Raw genomic sequence first — 20,118 nt, forward strand, 5'->3', positions numbered from 1 at the left:
ACAGGAAGTGCACGAATATCTCGAAAACGGTTGAGATCCCCACCCCTTAACCATATATATTCTTGATCCTTAAAGGGCATCAAAAGGTATGTACCGGTAGGTAATGGGCCTCAGGGTTAAATTTAATTTTTCAAAACCGTAATGCACATCTATGGAACAGTTCCTTTCATATCCCAAGATATGATGTGTCTATCCATTAAATCATAAAAGGAGTTCTAGGATCTATGTTTTTTTTTAAGTGATAAACGTCAATTTTCTGCTACATTTTGACTCCCTGGATGAAATTTAAATTTTGAAAACCTTACTGCACATCTATAGAACAGTCCTTATCATATCCCAAGATATGATTGTCTATCCATTAAATCATAAGAGGAGCTCTTGGATCAATGTTTTTTTTTTTTTATTGATAAACGTCAATTTTCTGCTACTATTTGACTCCCAGGATGAAATTTAAATTTTTAAAACCTTATTGCACATCTATAGGACAGCCCCAATTATATCCCAAGAGATGACGTAGCTACTCCAAAAGTTGTAAGAGGAGTTCTGGGAACCATATTTTTTTTGCCAAAAAACGTCATTTTTTGTTGCCCACTGATCCCCTTAATTAAAAAAAAAATTCTGGAACCTGATCATGCCTCAATATGACACCCCCAATCATATTCTAGAAGATCATTTGGCTACTGCTTAAAAAAAATGACGTTTTTTAAACCAGTTTTTTTGTAAAAAAACGTCATTTTTTAGCCATTAAATGACCCCCGGGACAAAATTGAAAATTCCGAAACCTTATTGCGCATCTATAGGATACCCTAAAACATATTCCAAAAGATGATTTGTCTACTTTTGAAAATGTAGGAGGAGTTCGAGGAAGAAGGTTTTTTGTGAAAAAACGTCATTTTTTACCAATTATTTGACCCCCAGGACTAACAGAGAATTTTTGAAACCTTTTTACAAAACAACATGATACACCAAATCAAACTCCAAGAGTTCAGTTTGCTGGTTTATAAGATGTAAGAGCAGTTTGAGAAAGTAAAACGTGACAGACGGACGGACGGACGGACGGACGGACGGACAGACGGACGGACGGACGGAACAGGGTAACAACAATATACCCGAACTTTCTTTAGAAAGTGCGGGTATAATCAATGTATCGCTTACCCCTCCCCCCCCCCCCCAAAAAATGCATTATACTAAAGGATGACTGCACTTAGCACCATATTTTGAGGATTTTTTGGTCGCTTCTGTTCCGGTTTTTTTTCTTAACCTAATATTGTTTATTTTATAAAAGAGTCTTGTAAATTCCCAACATAAATTAAGATTTTAGACTGTGATACAATAAAGTCATACTATGTTTTTCTCCTTACATTTTTCGAAAAAAAGATAATTTTTGATTATCTGCCCTTGATCGAACATTAGATTGATATCAAAATACATGATAATAAGAGGTGGAACTGACATTATCAGAATGATACTAAAAGTAGACTAGCATGAATAACAATGCCAAGTCTAAAAGCTCACTCTTTTAGATCACTCTTTCACCATGGCCCGTATTATTCTATATGGTACACGTAAACTATTTACTATGGTTTCAACAATAAGACCACGCCCAGAAAACTTTAAAACTTTACGGGGTATGGTCACAGTTTTGGTCAAAAATTATTTTTCTTATTTTAATTTATACAATGTTTCAGTAAGGCATTTTTAATAGGCAGCCAATTTGAGTGTCATTCGTAGAGGTAAAGGCGATTGACAGAGCTTGCAATTCTTTACTTTATTAACAAAGATTTTGTTTGCATTTTGCATGCTGAAGTGAAAATTCCAGTTTTTAAGACCTAAAATAAATGTGTTACACGTAAGTAACTGTTTATTTATGGTTAAGATGAATAAGAAGATAGACAAGTCAGCTTGAAAAAGATTTGTTACTGGTATATTGAATCATATTAATCTTCCTTTGACATAACTTAGACAATGCACAACTACTGTTATAAACCGAGAACAATAGAATAACAGGATCTGACTATGTATGAGGTCAATAGAAAAGTGTGCGTACTCATTATCGTATGGAGATTCAAGAGATCGTGATGACCCCGCCTATGAAAACAAATTCAAACAATATAGTATTGAACGCAATATTACGTAACGTTGCAGTTTGGATGTAGGCCATTTCTGCAATTGAAAAAACAAGTCTTTAAAAAGTTTATTTTCTCGCAAATATTGCATGTCCCGAAGTGTAGTCATTGTTTTAGAAAGAATTGACCATGTAGATATAAAGAAGCGTATAACCTGAATGGCCCAGGAGACCTAAAGTCCTTCAAGAACAAACCAAATGCAATTTAAAAAGATAAAGTATTGATTGCTATCGTATATTAAATTAAATTCTATTTGAGTCAAGCGTTTTTGGACTTGGTTAAATTTTTTTTTTTTAAAAACATACCAGGCTTTAAATTGTTTGGTATCAGACACTTACCACATTGAAAAAACTCAGTATACTGTAATGAAAAGGTAGTTCAAGTCAATACAACAACTGAATGCGTTCCTGTTTAAAGATCATGTATGCGCAATACATTTGTACTACTGATATATGTGTCAGCCGGTAATGACGTTATGAAATTCATGCTGCCATTAAAACACCGGTAAGTTCTGTAATTCCTGTTCAACAAACGAATTTTAAAATGCAAGACTATGTGTAGCTTCTAAACTGTATATGTACGGGAAATTCAGGCTGTAGAGCTTTAGTTTCATTTATGCAAAAACTCTATTGGTCGATAGTCAATAAATGTCACAGTGAACAGCAATAAAAAAAGACTTGTAATACCGCTCCTCTGCAAAACGATATTTCATGAAAATCAAATCTCTCTCTCTCTCTCTCTCTCTCTCTCTCTCTCTCTCTCTCTCTCTCTCTCTCTCTCTCTCTCTCTCCAATTTCTGCATAATTTTATTCCTTGCATTTAACTTCACTGTGTTTTGAAAAAAGGATTTATTTCTATTAACTACAGATTTTCATAGAGAATTGAATGTTTATTAACACATAGCTATCTTAGCAGTGAATGTTTCGCTGATTCGTAACAATTGTATTTGGTTTAATTTGTCAAACAAAGCAGAGCAAAATTCGATTGTCCTTAAAACAAACCAAACAATTTTCAACAGAAATAGATGTACATATCTAGCAGAATGTCACTTTTGCGCCAGTTACATGTTTTAGACATAGCCAACTTTAAGATTCCATACATCATTTTTGCATTTAAAGACTACCGGAATCATGAATGAAAAATAAAATCTCAAAAGTTTCTTCTCATTTTTATGTAAATTTCTTTAAAGTTTTTGTTTTTAAGTACTTTTATTAATACGAGATATAGTATGCCGCATAAGCTTTGTTTTCTGATACATCCATATAAAAAGATCCTAAAATTTATTATTTTACAAGTAGTTTTCAGGCCTAGGCGGCCACTTAAGTACAAAAGCCTAAATATGGACCTTTTGTTTGCATTTTGAGCTTCATTTTGAACTCCATATTTTACCCTGATCTTAAACTCCTTTAAAAATGTAACCTTTGGTAAAAAGTGACCTGCATGCAATGTACAATGCAATGTAATAACAAAAATTAATGCTCGCACGACCGTAAAAGAGCATAGGTAATTATTTTATTTTACATTTTTACTAAATGAACAAACATATATATATGAACATCATTCTCATGTCTTTTTTTTATTGATAGTGTCAGGGGGGGGGGGGGCTTCACAATTTAAGTTTCATTCACACTAAATTTGAGTAAGACAACCTTAGCAGTTTCGGAGAAGAAACACGGAGATGGACAAAACAGGGATCACAGTAGCTTACCTGAGTGACTTACTAGGTACAAGTAACCATATATTGATCATAAAAGTTTTACACTAAGTACAATAAAGTGTTTATTTATTTTCTTTCAGGTTAGTCTTCACACTGTGTTTTGTGATAATTCAATTAGGATTTCTTATATATTTCACTTCGCTTATTGATCCAAACTATGGAAAGGATAGCAGAGTACGTTTCAAAAATAAATATACCGAAACTCAAAGACTTAAAAATATACTTCATGGGATGCAGAAACTGTTGACTTTGGTACACAGGAAAGCAAACGTTGGAAACAGCCGGGAGGAGTCTTGTGATATTGAAACAGCTCTATTATTTTTGAAAAACAATAATGTGTCCGAAACAGTGTTCACTAACACATTTGAAGGTATTTATTCACCTCCAGAGGCACTGTACTTTATATTGTATATCCATAAATCAATAAAAAATTTTCGTGAAAAAAAAACAGCTCATAGAAATCACCATTTGATTTCTTCTATGCAGGTCTTTAACTATTAATGGTATGTACTGCCAATAGTATTTGCTTTTGCTACAGCTAACTATTTAATAAGATATCAGCATATTTTAAAGCATATCCCCATTACACAAATTATTCAAGAACCAATTTTAAGCTTGTATTTATTTTCAGATGTCACACCTTTAGGGGGTACAGACTGGGGCTTTAGAACACACATACCTTGTTCAAACAAATCCTCAGCGGTTAATGACGCCGGTAAGGAAGTGCCTCGGAGACAGTTTATACCTTCGTGTTTCAATGATTACGTGACATTAGAAGTGAGAGAAAACTTTAATGAGTCTTTGCCATTATTTAAGTTTCCTGATACGTGTCTCAAAAAAATTATAGATAAATTTTGTACCACACCTTTCTTAGTTCCAAATATTATACACTATATATGGTTGGGAAAAGGGATATTTGATTTCATGTATTTTGTAAGCATCTTAAGTGGACATAAAAAACAACATCCTTGCTTAATATTTCTGTATTACGACACGTTACCCTCGGGTGAATGGTGGAATCTTTTACTCCTGCATGTGCCTAATATCATACCAGTAAATGTGACTCCTCCATCAGAAATATCAAACCAGAAGATCCTGTATGTACAGCACAAGTCGGACATACTTAGGCTTCAAATTCTCACAGGTATAATTGTATGACTTTATCACGTGATGTTGTTCCAAGAACTTTTTATGTTTTAAGAATTTATGACATTGGTCATCCACAGTACCTGTACACTGGAATATTCAAACTTTCAAATAATCACTAATGCATGTAAGTAAAACATCCACTTTATATAAGTAAACGGGTTTTCTATGTATTTCAGGAAGGCAAAATTATTTTCTTGGGTACGCGTGGAAATAAAACAAATTTAAATGGATAAACCGGACTTTCTAAAATTTGAACATATTTGTTGACATTCGAAGACGTTTTATAGTATTCCTGGATTGACAAGTGCCACAAAAGTAGTGAGCGCAAGAAACAATGTTTTTTTTTCAACAAATGATATACAGGATACAGAGTTATTTTCGCCGCGTGTAGTGTTTGCCCTTCTACACTTGCAAACAATTTCGTCCCATCTTTAATTCACCCAGGCACACTGGTGTTTAAAAAAAGAGATAATTTGAGACAACGAGTGCGAAAGGAGTGAACATCAAACGTGGGCGAATAATTAACTGTCGGGTTTAACTCTGAAAACATTGACCAAAAATTATGCTTTGTACAGAATTAATTTTTTTAAATCCATCAAACTTTTAATAGAAAAAACTGCTAGATTCATTTATCAATGAGTTATAATAAAACATTTCCATGGTATGAATACATGCATTACCAACCCAGAAGTCAGGACCATCATTAATTTTTTAAGAAAAGAAAATTTCAAACTTATACTTTTGTTGTACAGTTGTTCTTTAAAAAATTGGTATCCAAAATAAAATTCATTTTAGATCTAAGAAAGAACATGGTCATTTGCGTTTTTAGGTTTTGCATAACCGTTAACACTTTATGCAAACATTTATATAACATAAAAAGTACCAAGCAGCTATCACTTCAGAATTGTTTTTCAGAGTATGGAGGGATTTATCTTGATACCGACCAACTGCGGTGATTATCGCTCGTAAAAACTCGGCATTTATCAAAAAATGGATGGACAGCTACTCTGCTTACAAGCCAAACGCATGGGGAGAAAACTCGGTAATAAATGCAACCAAACTGGCCAAACAGAACCCGGATCTCATTCATACAGAAAAACATTACTGTTCATTTTATCCACATCCTAACTATCTATCTAAGCAAAATTACAAATGGTCACATAGCTATGGACTCCATATATACAAGCCAGGACGTGTGGAACAGTTGAAACAGTTAAACTTCTCCAGCATAAGAAAACTGAACAATACGCTTGGGGCTGCTTTCCGGTTCGTTCTATTTGATAATAAAGAACTATGTTTGTAATTTTCAATTTATAATTTTCAAACTTTCAAAGCACACATATACAACTTTTTATTACTATTCAAAAGTGTTTTGTTAGAGCACAATCTATGTGATTTTAAGTGTACCGATATGATTTGTATGAAAATTAAACACGATTAAATGTTACAAATACTAAATAAAATATCATCCTTTTTTTTTTATAACAATACAATTGTTTTGATAAAATTCATTTGACTGATGGATTTTTGTAATTCAATAAACAACTATTAAGTATGTAATTTGTTTTCATTGGTATTTTTTTTATCTTGAGTCAATCTTGAGAGGCTAAACGAGTAGTTTTTATGTTGGAAAATTGATTTTAAGTGTACTTAAAATGCTTTATATATATATATATATATATATATATATATATATATATATTGATTTTTCAATTTTGCCTTACGAGTTATCGTACTTTTTAATAACTATTATCAAGAAGTAGAGAATGCTCCAAGTGGCCACGTAATGTTGGTGTCATCGATGAAATTAAAAGCGGGAATTCTAGCGCTGATTCACTTTCTTTCAGGACGCTGCACGGGTAACACCTTTGAATACTGATTCTGTTCCTTCGGACCATTTCCTTAAAAATCCACCACCTTCCCTCCACCTTTTCAGTGTTAAATTTTTTATATTATTTTCTTTATTTTTCTTCTTTTTCATGCATGTATTTTTTGTAGGTGTACAAAGCGTTTTCAGACCACAAGGAATTTGTTTGACGATATTACGTAACCAATTTTCGATTTCAGTTTCTCAATACCGTCAATTAATAAAATTCATATTCGTATATGATTATTAATTACTATTCGGAAATTAATTATAATTACATCATATTAAGATTTTAAGATCAAATGCAGAATTGTGACATAATTCAATTAAATTTCAATTGTAGTATTACGTAATATTATTTTACATAATTTTACACAATGTGTTACAATTAAAGTCACGCTGATGGCAAAAAGCAACATATACAATGTCTTGTTTTAGTTATATATTATGTATCGAAAGATGGAGGTGATGGTCATACGTCAAGTAAACTACATAAGCTATCGCCCCTTCATACGGAAATCAATTATTATGAATAAAGAGACAATCATAACACGGAGTGCATAGTTCGTAGTTGTAACGTTATTCAGACATCATATAGTGTTCCGACACTAAACGTGTAATCACTGCTCGTTGGTTGAAAATCAGAGTCCAATAACTAGTCAAAATTTAGTCGTGATTAAAAACAAGGTCTACATTACATGTACAGCATTACCTCAAAACAAATATAATTGATACAGAAAATGAACGAAAGCCATGTAATGAATTGATTCAACATCACCCAAAGCAAGCGAGGGTCTGAAGTTTAACTAAGACGGATCGGAGTGGGCTTGATATACAGATAGTAGAACGAATGAACGTAATAGTATAACGATTTAATTTTAATTATAATATTAACTTACCCCCATAAAAACTTAATTCTCATCCTCCTCATTACATTTTCAAGGGTGTGAAACTTGTATAAAAGGTGACGTTCACTTTCACAAAGATAATAAGATTAAACGCCTCTCTCTCTCTCTCTCTCTCTCTCTCTCTCTCTCTCTCTCTCTCTCTCTCTCTCTCTCTCTCCTTCCTTGAAAGATAAAACTCTGCGCCATCCAGTCGCCTTTAAGGTCAAGATCTATTAAATGAAAGGTGCCTACAGGTTTATGAAACTCAAAATGTATATATATTTTTAATAACGCTTCATAACAATATTTTTGTTTCATAGGGTATACCGGGGCTAAATGTTTTGGTAGATGCAATGAAAAATCATGTTTAAAACAACCATTTTCTATGAAATATGAAGGATAAAAGTAACAAATCTCGGAGTTTTGTTCATTTTTGATTAATGAAATATACCTAGAATGCCTACAGTCTCTCCAAAAATGGCAATAAACAAGCTCTTGACCTCCTCTTTAAAATGATGTCAAATTAAATATAGGTACCGGGATTACTTTTCCCATGATTAAACATAGAATGTCAAAATATTGTATTATTTTATACATAATTCCTTTGTAGCCGTAAAATACGGGAAAAGATTCATCAAACCAATTATGACGTCGATCATAATGGTTCTAACACCAAAAAGACAGTCTGGAATCATTTACTAGATCTTGACCTTAAGTTATATTTCAGTTTCCTCTCTGTTTAAGCTTTTTCCTACGTATTGGAAAAAGTTTCCTTAAACAGTGTATTTTGTTTGTTTTATATGCATGTATGATTATCAGAAGATTTACATTCTAATCAAATGCACTACTTGTATAATTTCATAAGAAAAAATGATGAGTAGGTTTTCTCCAGCGATGGTCAAAAATTTAAAATGTCCCTGCACGTTCTCACTTGAACATGTTTATTTATTTCGCCATAAAACTGACATTTTTACAAGGCCTTTTTCAATTTGAAAACGCCGTATTTGAAGAAAGTCGATAAAGCAACTCAATTTAATGTTATTACAAATATTCTTTTGCAGAGGAGACTTTGTTACAAGTAGCTATTTTTATTCTAATGAGGTAAGATAAGTAACAATATTTGCATGATTATAATGACATTTCTCTAAAAGCTTGAAAGAGTAATACCGGTATTTGAACACTCGGTTGAATTTACGATTTTGAACCAAAGCAGGGTTATTAATGAAGTCTGTCACTAATACGTACATTTGTAAAAGTAATACAGCTGGTAAATTGAAAGAGAGCAGATTAGGCCAAACACTTTATCATTACATGTAAATTACTCTCCGACATTTTCCAATTTTCTATAGATAATGGTAGTCTACCTTCTAATTTTCTTTTGCTATGACTTAAACAGTGCTTCAAGTTCGTCGCTATTTTCTTTCATTTTCACAACTTATGTGAACTGTGCTTTGAATGCATTCTGATGTTGTACTAGCTTAAGGGTTGAATTACAAAGTACGTTTAGTAATCGACTTTACCTTCCAATCACAAAATTCATTGACCCTCTATGTTCTGCCTCTAAAATTATAATTTTATGTGTTCAGTGTGACTTTACTAGTGTCTTCATCCTTAAAGATGACTTGCGAGATACAACACAAAATTGATTATTCAGCGGAGGTAGTTTCATTTTATTAGGCTTTAGGCCAGTCAGACTGATAAAGCTGTCTGTTATTCAATCAGCCAGGAAAGATGAAACTTGTGTGAAAGCATCCTCAGGTAGTGTAAATTCAAAGTTGTGAAAATCATGACCCCTTGAGCTAGGGTGGGGCCACAATCGGGGGTCGAAGTTTAACATAGGAATATATAGAGTAAATCTTTAAAAATCTTCTTCTCAGAAACTCATCAGCCAGGAAAGCTGACACTTGTGTGAAAGCATTTTCAGGTAGTGTAGATTCAAAGTTGTGAAAATCATGACCCCTGGAGCTAGGATGGGGCCACAATGGGGGGTCGAAGTTTAACATAGGAATATACAGAGTAAATCTTTAAAAATCTTCTTCTCAGAAAATAAGCAGCCAAAAAAGCTGTAACTTGTGTGAAAGCATCCTCAGCTAGTGTAGATTCAAATTTGTGAAAATCATGACCCCTGGGGTTAGGGTGGGGCCACAATGGGGGGGGGGTCGAAGTATTACATAGGAAAATATAGAGTAAATCTTTAAAAATCTTCTTCTCAGAAACTAATCAGCCAGGGAAGCTGACACTTGTGTGGAAAATTCTGAAGAAGTGTAGATTCAAAGTTGTGAAAATCATGACCCCTGGGCTAGGGTGGGACCACAATGGGGGGGGGGGGGGGTCGAAGTTTAACATAGGAATATATAGAGTAAATCTTTAAAAATCTTCTTCTCAGAAACTAATCAGCCAGGAAAGATGAAACTTGTGTGAAAGCATCCTCAGGTAGTGTGGATTCAAAGTTGTGAAAATCATGACCCCTTGAGCTAGGGTGGGGCCACAATAAGGGTCGAAGTTTTACATAGGAATATATAGAGTAAATCTTTAAAAATCTTCTTCACAGAAACTAATCAGCTAGGAAAGCTGAAACTTGTGTGAAAGCATTTTCAGGTAGTGTAGATTCAAAGTTGTGAAAATCATGACTCCTGGAGCTAGGATGGGGCCACAATGGGGGTCAAAGTTTAACATAGGAATATTTAGAGTAAATCTTCAAAAATCTTCTTCTCAGGAACGAATCAGCCAGGAAAGCTGAAACTTGTGTGAAAGCATTTTCAGGTAGTGTAAATTAAAACATTGTGAATGTCATGACCCCCGGGGGTAGCGTGGGGCCACAATGGGGGGGGGGGGGTGTCGAAGTATTACATAGGAATATATAGAGTAAATCTTTAAAAATCTTCTTCTCAGAAAATAATCAGCCAGGAAAGATGAAACTTGTGTGAAAGCATCCTCAGGTAGTGTACATTCAAAGTTGTGAAAAGCATGACCCCCGGGGGTAGGGTGGGGCCACAATGAGGGTCGAAGTTTTACATAGGAAAATATAGAGTAAATCTTTAAAAATCTTCTTCTCAGAAACTGATCAGCCAGGAAAGCTGAAACTTGTGTGAAAGCATCCTCAGTTAGTGTAGATTCAAAGTTGTGAAAATGATGACCCCCAGGGGTAGGGTTGGCCGCAATGGGGGGTCAAAGGTTTAACAAAGGAATATATAGAGTAAATCTTCAAAAATCTTCTTCTCAGAAAACAATCAGCAAGGAAAGCTGAAACTTGTGTGGAAGCATCCTCAGGTAGTGTTAATTCAAAATTGTGAAAATCATGACCACCGGATTTAGGGTGGGGCCACAATGGGGGGGGGGTCGAAGTTTTACATAAGAATATATTGAGTAAATCTTTAAAACTCTTCTTCTCAGAAACTCATCAGCCAGGGAAGCTGACACTTGTGTGGAAAATTCTGAGGAAGTGTAGATTCAAAGTTGTGAAAATCATGACCCCTGGGCTAGTGTGAGGCCACAATGGGGGGTCGAAGTTTAAGATAGGAATATATAGAGTAAATCTTCTTCTCAGAAACTCATCAGCCAGGAAAGCTGAAACTTATGTGAAAGCATTCTCAGGTAGTGTAGATTCAAAGTTGTGAAAATCATGACCCCTAGAGGTAGGGTGGGGCCACAATGAGGGTCGAAGTTTTACATAGGAATATATAGAGTAAATCTTTAAAAATCTTCTTCTCAGAAACTCATCAGCCAGGAAAGCTGAAACTTGTGTGAAAGCATTTTCAGGTAGTGTAGATTCAAAGTTGTGAAAATCATGACTCCTGGAGCTAGGATGGGGCCACAATGGGGGTCAAAGTTTAACATAGGAATATTTAGAGTAAATCTTCAAAAATCTTCTTCTCAGGAACGAATCAGCCAGGAAAGCTGAAACTTGTGTGAAAGCATTTTCAGGTAGTGTAAATTAAAAAATTGTGAAAGTCATGACCCCCGGGGGTAGCGTGGGGCCACAATGGGGGGGGGGGGGTGTCGAAGTATTACATAGGAATATATAGAGTAAATCTTTAAAAATCTTCTTCTCAGAAAATAATCAGCCAGGAAAGATGAAACTTGTGTGAAAGCATCCTCAGGTAGTGTGGATTCAAAGTTGTGAAAATCATGACCCCTTGAGCTAGGGTGGGGCCACAATGAGGGTCGAAGTTTTACATAGGAATATATAGAGTAAATCTTTAAAAATCTTCTTCTCAGAAACTAATCAGCCAGGAAAGCTGAAACTTGTGTGAAAGCATTTTCAGGTAGTGTAGATTCAAAGTTGTGAAAATCATGACTTCTGGAGCTAGGATGGGGCCACAATGGGGGTCAAAGTTGAACATAGGAATATTTAGAGTAAATCTTCAAAAATCTTCTTCTCAGGAACGAATCAGCCAGGAAAGCTGAAACTTGTGTGAAAGCATTTTCAGGTAGTGTTAATTAAAAAATTGTGAATGTCATGACCCCCGGGGGTAGCGTGGGGCCACAATGGGGGGGGGGGGGGTGTCGAAGTATTACATAGGAATATATAGAGTAAATCTTTAAAAATCTTCTTCTCAGAAAATAATCAGCCAGGAAAGATGAAACTTGTGTGAAAGCATCCTCAGGTAGTGTACATTCAAAGTTGTGAAAATCAAGACCCCCAGGGGTAGGGTGGGGCCACAATGAGGGTCGAAGTTTTACATAGGAAAATATAGAGTAAATCCTTAAAAATCTTCTTCTCAGAAACTAATCAGCCAGGAAAGCTGAAACTTGTGTGAAAGCATCCTCAGTTAGTGTAAATTCAAAGTTGTGAAAATGATGACCCCCAGGGGTAGGGTTGGCCGCAATTGGGGGTCAAAGGTTTAACAAAGGAATATATAGAGTAAATCTTCAAAAATCTTCTTCTCAGAAAACAATCAGCAAGGAAAGCTGAAACTTGTGTGGAAGCATCCTCAGGTAGTGTTAATTCAAAATTGTGAAAATCATGACCACCGGATTTAGGGTGGGGCCACAATGGGGGGGGGGGGTCGAAGTTTTACATAGGAATATATTGAGTAAATCTTTAAAAATCTTCTTCTCAGAAACTCATCAGCCAGGGAAGCTGACACTTGTGTGGAAAATTCTGAGGAAGTGTAGATTCAAAGTTGTGAAAATCATGACCCCTGGGCTAGTGTGAGGCCACAATGGGGGGTCGAAGTTTAAGATAGGAATATATAGAGTAAATCTTCTTCTCAGAAACTCATCAGCCAGGAAAGCTGAAACTTATGTGAAAGCATTCTCAGGTAGTGTAGATTCAAAGTTGTGAAAATCATGACCCCTGGAGGTAGGGTGGGGCCACAATGAGGGTCGAAGTTTTACATAGGAATATATAGAGTAAATCTTTAAAAATCTTCTTCTCAGAAACTCATCAGCCAGGAAAGCTGAAACTTGTGTGAAAGCATTTTCAGGTAGTGTAGATTCAAAGTTGTGAAAATCATGACTCTTGGAGCTAGGATGGGGCCACAATGGGGGTCAAAGTTTAACATAGGAATATTTAGAGTAAATCTTCAAAAATCTTCTTCTCATCAGGAACGAATCAGCCAGGAAAGCTGAAACTTGTGTGAAAGCATTTTCAGGTAGTGTAAATTAAAAAATTGTGAAAGTCATGACCCCCGGGGGTAGCGTGGGGCCACAATGGGGGGGGGGGGGGTGTCGAAGTATTACATAGGAATATATAGAGTAAATCTTTAAAAATCTTCTTCTCAGAAAATAATCAGCCAGGAAAGATGAAACTTGTGTGAAAGCATCCTCAGGTAGTGTGGATTCAAAGTTGTGAAAATCATGACCCCTTGAGCTAGGGTGGGGCCACAATGAGGGTCGAAGTTTTACATAGGAATATATAGAGTAAATCTTTAAAAATCTTCTTCTCAAAAACTAATCAGCCAGGAAAGCTGAAACTGGTGTGAAAGCATTTTCAGGTAGTGTAGATTCAAAGTTGTGAAAATCATGACTTCTGGAGCTAGGATGGGGCCACAATGGGGGTCAAAGTTTAACATAGGAATATTTAGAGTAAATCTTCAAAAATCTTCTTCTCAGGAACGAATCAGCCAGGAAAGCTGAAACTTGTGTGAAAGCATTTTCAGTTAGTGTAAATTAAAAAATTGTGAATGTCATGACCCCCGGGGGTAGCGTGGGGCCACAATGGGGGGGGGGGTGTCGAAGTATTACATAGGAATATATAGAGTAAATCTTTAAAAATCTTCTTCTCAGAAAATAATCAGCCAGGAAAGATGAAACTTGTGTGAAAGCATCCTCAGGTAGTGTACATTCAAAGTTGTGAAAATCATGACCCCCGGGGGTAGGGTGGGGCCACAATGAGGGTCGAAGTTTTACATAGGAAAATATAGAGTAAATCCTTAAAAATCTTCTTCTCAGAAACTAATCAGCCAGGAAAGCTGAAACTTGTGTGAAAGCATCCTCAGTTAGTGTAAATTCAAAGTTGTGAAAATGATGACCCCCAGGGGTAGGGTTGGCCGCAATTGGGGGTCAAAGGTTTAACAAAGGAATATATAGAGTAAATCTTCAAAAATCTTCTTCTCAGAAAACAATCAGCAAGGAAAGCTGAAACTTGTGTGGAAGCATCCTCAGGTAGTGTTAATTCAAAATTGTGAAAATCATGACCACCGGATTTAGGGTGGGGCCACAATGGGGGGGGGGGGTCGAAGTTTTACATAGGAATATATTGAGTAAATCTTTAAAAATCTTCTTCTCAGAAACTCATCAGCCAGGGAAGCTGACACTTGTGTGGAAAATTCTGAGGAAGTGTAGATTCAAAGTTGTGAAAATCATGACCCCTGGGCTAGTGTGAGGCCACAATGGGGGGTCGAAGTTTAAGATAGGAATATATAGAGTAAATCTTCTTCTCAGAAACTCATCAGCCAGGAAAGCTGAAACTTATGTGAAAGCATTCTCAGGTAGTGTAGATTCAAAGTTGTGAAAATCATGACCCCTGGAGGTAGGGTGGGGCCACAATGAGGGTCGAAGTTTTACATAGGAATATATAGAGTAAATCTTTAAAAATCTTCTTCTCAGAAACTCATCAGCCAGGAAAGCTGAAACTTGTGTGAAAGCATTTTCAGGTAGTGTAGATTCAAAGTTGTGAAAATCATGACTCCTGGAGCTAGGATGGGGCCACAATGGGGGTCGAAGTTTAACATAGGAATATTTAGAGTAAATCTTCAAAAATCTTCTTCTCAGGAACGAATCAGCCAGGAAAGCTGAAACTTGTGTGAAAGCATTTTCAGGTAGTGTAAATTAAAAAATTGTGAAAGTCATGACCCCCGGGGGTAGCGTGGGGCCACAATGGGGGGGGGGGGTGTCGAAGTATTACATAGGAATATATAGAGTAAATCTTTAAAAATCTTCGTCTCAGAAAATAATCAGCCAGGAAAGATGAAACTTGTGTGAAAGCATCCTCAGGTAGTGTACATTCAAAGTTGTGAAAATCATGACCCCCGGGGGTAGGGTGGGGCCACAATGAGGGTCGAAGTTTTACATAGGAAAATATAGAGTAAATCTTTAAAAATCTTCTTCTCAGAAACTAATCAGCCAGGAAAGCTGAAACTTGTGTGAAAGCATCCTCAGTTAGTGTAAATTCAAAGTTGTGAAAATGATGACCCCCAGGGGTAGGGTTGGCTGCAATGGGGGGTCAAAGGTTTAACAAAGGAATATATAGAGTAAATCTTCAAAAATCTTCTTCTCAGAAAGCAATCAGCAAGGAAAGCTGAAACTTGTGTGGAAGCATCCTCAGGTAGTGTTAATTCAAAATTGTGAAAATCATGACCCCCGGATTTAGGGTGGGGCCACAATGGGGGGGGGGTCGAAGTTTTACATAGGAATATATTGAGTAAATCTTTAAAAATCTTCTTCTCAGAAACTCATCAGCCAGGGAAGCTGACACTTGTGTGGAAAATTCTGAGGAAGTGTAGATTCAAAGTTGTGAAAATCATGACCCCTGGGCTAGTGTGAGGCCACAATGGGGGGTCGAAGTTTAAGATAGGAATATATAGAGTAAATCTTTAAAAATCTTGTCAAACACTAATCAGCCAGCAAAGCTAAAACTTTTGGGAAGCATCCTCAAGTAGTGTACATTCAAAGTTGTGAAAATTATGACCGCCAGGGGTAGTTGGGGACACAATAGGGGGTCGAAGTTTAACAAAAGAATATAAAGAGTAAATCTTTTAAAATCTTCTTCTCAGAAAATATTCTGCCATGAAAGCTGAAACTAGTGTGGAAGTATCCTCAGGTAGTGTAGATTCAAATTTGTGAAAATCATGACACCCGGGGGTAGGGTGGGGCCACAGTGGGGGGTCGAAGTTTCACATAGGAATATATAGAGTAAATCTTTAAAAATCTTCTCAGAAACTAATCAGCCAGGAAAGCTGAAACTTGTGCGAAAGCATCCTCAGGTAGTGTACATTCAAAGTTGTAAAAATCATGACCCTCGGGGGTAGGGTGGGGCCACAATGAGTGTCGAAGGTTTACATAGGAATATATAGAGTAAATCTTTAAAAATCTTCTACTCAGAAACTAATCAGCCAAGAAAGCTAAAACTTGTGTGAACGCATCCTCAGGTAGTGTAGATTCACAGTTGTGAAAATCGTGACTCCCGGGGGTAGGGTGGGGCCACAATGGGGGGTCGAAGTTTAACATAGGAATATATAAAGTAAATCTTTAAAAATCTTCTTCTCAGAAACTAATCAGCCAGGGAAGCTGACACTTGTGTGGAAAATTCTGAGGAAGTGTAGATTCAAAGTTGTCAAAATCATGACCCCTGGGGTAGGGTGGGGCCACAATGGGGGGTCGAAGTTTAACATAGGAATATATAGAGTAAATCTTTAAAAATCTTCTCAGAAACTAATCAGCCAGCAAAGCTAAAACTTGAGTTGAAGCATCCTCAGGTAGTGTTAATTCAAAGTTGTGAAAATCATGACACCCGGGGGTAGGGTGGGGCCACAGTGGGGGGGGGGGGGTCGAAGTATTACATAGGAATATATATAGAGAGTACATTTTTAAAAATCTTCTTCTCAGAAACTAATCAGCCAGGGAAGCTGAAACTTTTGTGAAAGCATCCTCAGGTAGTGTAAATTCAAAGTTGTGAAAATCATTACCCCTGTAGCTAGGGCGGGGCCACAATGGGGGGTCGAAGTTAAACATAGGAATATATAGAGTAAATCTTTAAAAATCTTCTTCTCATGAACCATAAGACCAGGAAAGCTGAAACTTTTGTGGAAACATCCTCAGGTAGTGTAGATTTAAAGTTGTGAAAATCATGACCCCTGGGGGTAGACTGGGGCCACAATGGGGGTCAAAGTTTAACATAGGAATATATAGAGTAAATCTTTAAAAATCTTCTTCTCAGAAACTAATCAGCCAGGGAAGCTGACACTTGTGTGGAAGCATCCTGAGGAAGTGTAGATTCAAAGTAAATCGTTAAAAATCTTCTTCTCAGAAAGTTATCAGCCAGATGATTCTTTATAATTTTTAAGACTTTGGCCCCAGGACAATTCTTTGGCCTCACAAGAAGGTTCAGAGTTTGATGGACGTTTATATCCCATATATAAACTATTGTTAAGGATCTTTTCGAGAACTGCAATACTCAACATATGATATGACTATAAAATAATCCTGTTAAAAAGGGACTAATGATTATAAACATAAGAATATACAGGGGAAAAATGGATTTTATTTATACAGGATCTACATGTATTATTGTAAATTGTCCAGATAGTTTGTATTATGACTCCATTAAGCTGATTTTATCATACCTATTGTTCCTCAGGTGAGCGATGTGGCCCATTGGCCTCTTGTTTTTTAAAACTCTGTATAACAGCGAACCCGTCCTGTAATTATCTCCCGTAACTACTTTAGTTATCCACATATTAATCAACATGATTTACAACATTAATGGAGTCTCCTTCAATTGTGCAATTTTTGACATGATAGAAAATTTATGTTTTATGTGTAACAGCTGAACAAGTAATAAGTTCATTGTATTCGTAATCCTTGGCAGCGTTAGATTTAAAAAATGCTTAAGATATGCTAATCATAAACGTTGCAATGTGTTCCATAAAGTATTACTGTGAACTTCACCAGCCTCATGAAGCTACATGAACCAAAGAATTAAACAGTGAATTAAAACTCTCCTTGTTGAATAAATGTACATATAATTGTTGGAATAGCTTGTTTCTGAAAAAAATGGAACTGAATTTCAGGCAAATCAAGTAAACGCATACCGTAAGCAAATATTTCTAGCATAAAAACAGCAGGGGTTATCAAAGGTCACCCTGTGAAGCTATACAAAGCAGTCAATTGATCTGTGACTGAGGAAAACACTTCAAAGTGATTTGTTTGCATACTGTACGTCTGGCATTTATTCGCCTCTATCCACCCCTTTCAAGTAACATTCAGTTATTTGAATGGTATGTGTAAATCTTGGGTTAATGGGGTTTGGATCGAGCAAGCCTTCCCTTTTATAATTATTGTGATTGTTTTCACTTTCCTGATTTTTACCTTTTGTGCTTCATTTAAAGGTTGCGGTGTTTGTGCATTTACTTTCTGCTACTTTTAAAAAGTCACAATTTAATATCTGCATATGTATGCTCTTTATCCATGAAGAAGGGAAACACGTTTGGTAGATGAATAATGAATAAACATGATGTTAAGTTTTAATATTCGGAACAATGCTATATATGCATTTGATGATAGAAAAGAATGACAAATAATAGCTTCGGATACGCCGAACCCGTTAATGAGATAAACCATTGATTCAAATCATATGCCCATTTGAAACTCATCTTTTTAACAGTGTCCATCTGTGACCCTAACAGTTACTATTCCTTATTACTCAAAAAAACTGTTTACTGAACCATTGTTTGTACCTGTCTAGCCGTGGATTAAATTGTGTCTTAATATTTTACCCAATTACTTCGTGGTTTTCAATTTAACGTTAAGACTTCATACACGTGCCTTACTTACATAGCGTTTTGAGGTTGGGATCAGTAAATTTTGATGAAGGAGTTATGTAAGTTTTTTTTTGCTTTGAACGGGATCTCCATATTGATGTGTTGTAAATGGTGTGAATTTACGTCCCTCTCATCATCGATCACATTTTAACAAAAAGTTGTACTTCCCAGCCTACCATAGTTTTATCTTATTGTGTCTAGAAACCTGTTTTGTTTTTAAATTATATTCATTCCGCTGCATAGAAAAAGGTAAGATTTAAGTTTATGCTTTAAAATGTGCCAAATCATTACAATTGATGATGATTTATATTGGGTAATACAGTTCTGAAACAACAACATAAGTTACTGGTAATATAGCTTTGGGTCCCATATTCATTGTAATCAAAACTTTGCCCGTAAATAATATACACTAAGCAGCCTAGTATAAAGATTGAATAAAACATTAAGTCATTTAACTGATGGAAACTTTTACTAGTTTCTTCGGAAATGTCATTTTCTTAACATATTACTATAGTATGTTAATCATTATGCATTAACTTTTACATTTTTTTTTCGCTGATCAATCTACACGTACCTAACAACTATTAGAAGTCTTATTTGTAAATCAACTAAAGTCCATGTCAACCTGTTACCGAGGTTTCTTTTTAAATGAGTAAACGTAAAAAAATCATGTACACACGACAGAATAAATAATCGTTACCATCTGGGCTGAGTCTTGTAGGGATGAAACTTTCTTTAATTTGGTGTTAACCACACAACCATTCTTGATGTTTTTAGGGTACATTTCACATGCTATGATATACTATTATTCACAATTATGCTGTTTTAGATATCATTGAATACACGTCTTGCTAACGTATTCAGCTTTTTTGAGATGATCAGTCAGAGAACCTAGACAAAAACAGAGATTTTGATATTCCCTGTTCTTCATAGCCGTCCTTATTTTTTCTTTCACGATATAAGCCTGTATGGTGAACTCTATTTTTCTTCAACGTTTAATTCTTTACCACCCTACTTCTCTAAAAAGTTTTTATATGTCTGCAAAAACCAGTTTATCATCGAACGGATTACAGTTTAAAGTGACCGAGTCTCAAAGTACAGTAGCTCGATTTTGTAGCTGTTTTGCAAAGGTGAGCGCAATGAAAACCCCAACACCAATTCTATTCTTTTTAAATTAATTTTTTATGTACATTACAAATGTTATCAAATTTTATGGATCATCCTGTATGTAATGAGACAAGCTGTAATTCAAGAATTGATACATTTGTTACATTTTCTTCGTTTTCAAATGCAACACTGTAATAAAACAAGAATTCTGATAGAATTGCATAAGAAATACATGTTCCTCACCGGTTTGTTTTATTATATGAAAGCTTCGAAGCATGCA

General features: G+C 35.7%; 1 protein-coding gene across 1 annotated transcript in view; it reads left to right on the top strand.

The window, feature by feature from the left end:
• Window positions 1-2,507: 2,507 nt before the first annotated feature.
• LOC109620982 (uncharacterized) overlaps window positions 2,508-20,118 on the top strand; it is a 52,515-nt gene continuing 34,904 nt past the window's right edge. The window contains exons 1-3 of the mRNA XM_066081231.1: window positions 2,508-2,630; window positions 3,924-4,213; window positions 4,475-4,987. Of these exons, the coding sequence (XP_065937303.1) occupies window positions 2,551-2,630; window positions 3,924-4,213; window positions 4,475-4,987 (883 nt within the window). The 5' untranslated portion in view covers window positions 2,508-2,550. The remainder of the gene's footprint in view (window positions 2,631-3,923; window positions 4,214-4,474; window positions 4,988-20,118) is intronic.

This window comes from Magallana gigas, chromosome 4 (genome assembly GCF_963853765.1).
Source record: "Magallana gigas chromosome 4, xbMagGiga1.1, whole genome shotgun sequence".
In the NCBI taxonomy this organism is placed as follows: Eukaryota; Metazoa; Mollusca; class Bivalvia; order Ostreida; family Ostreidae; genus Magallana; species Magallana gigas.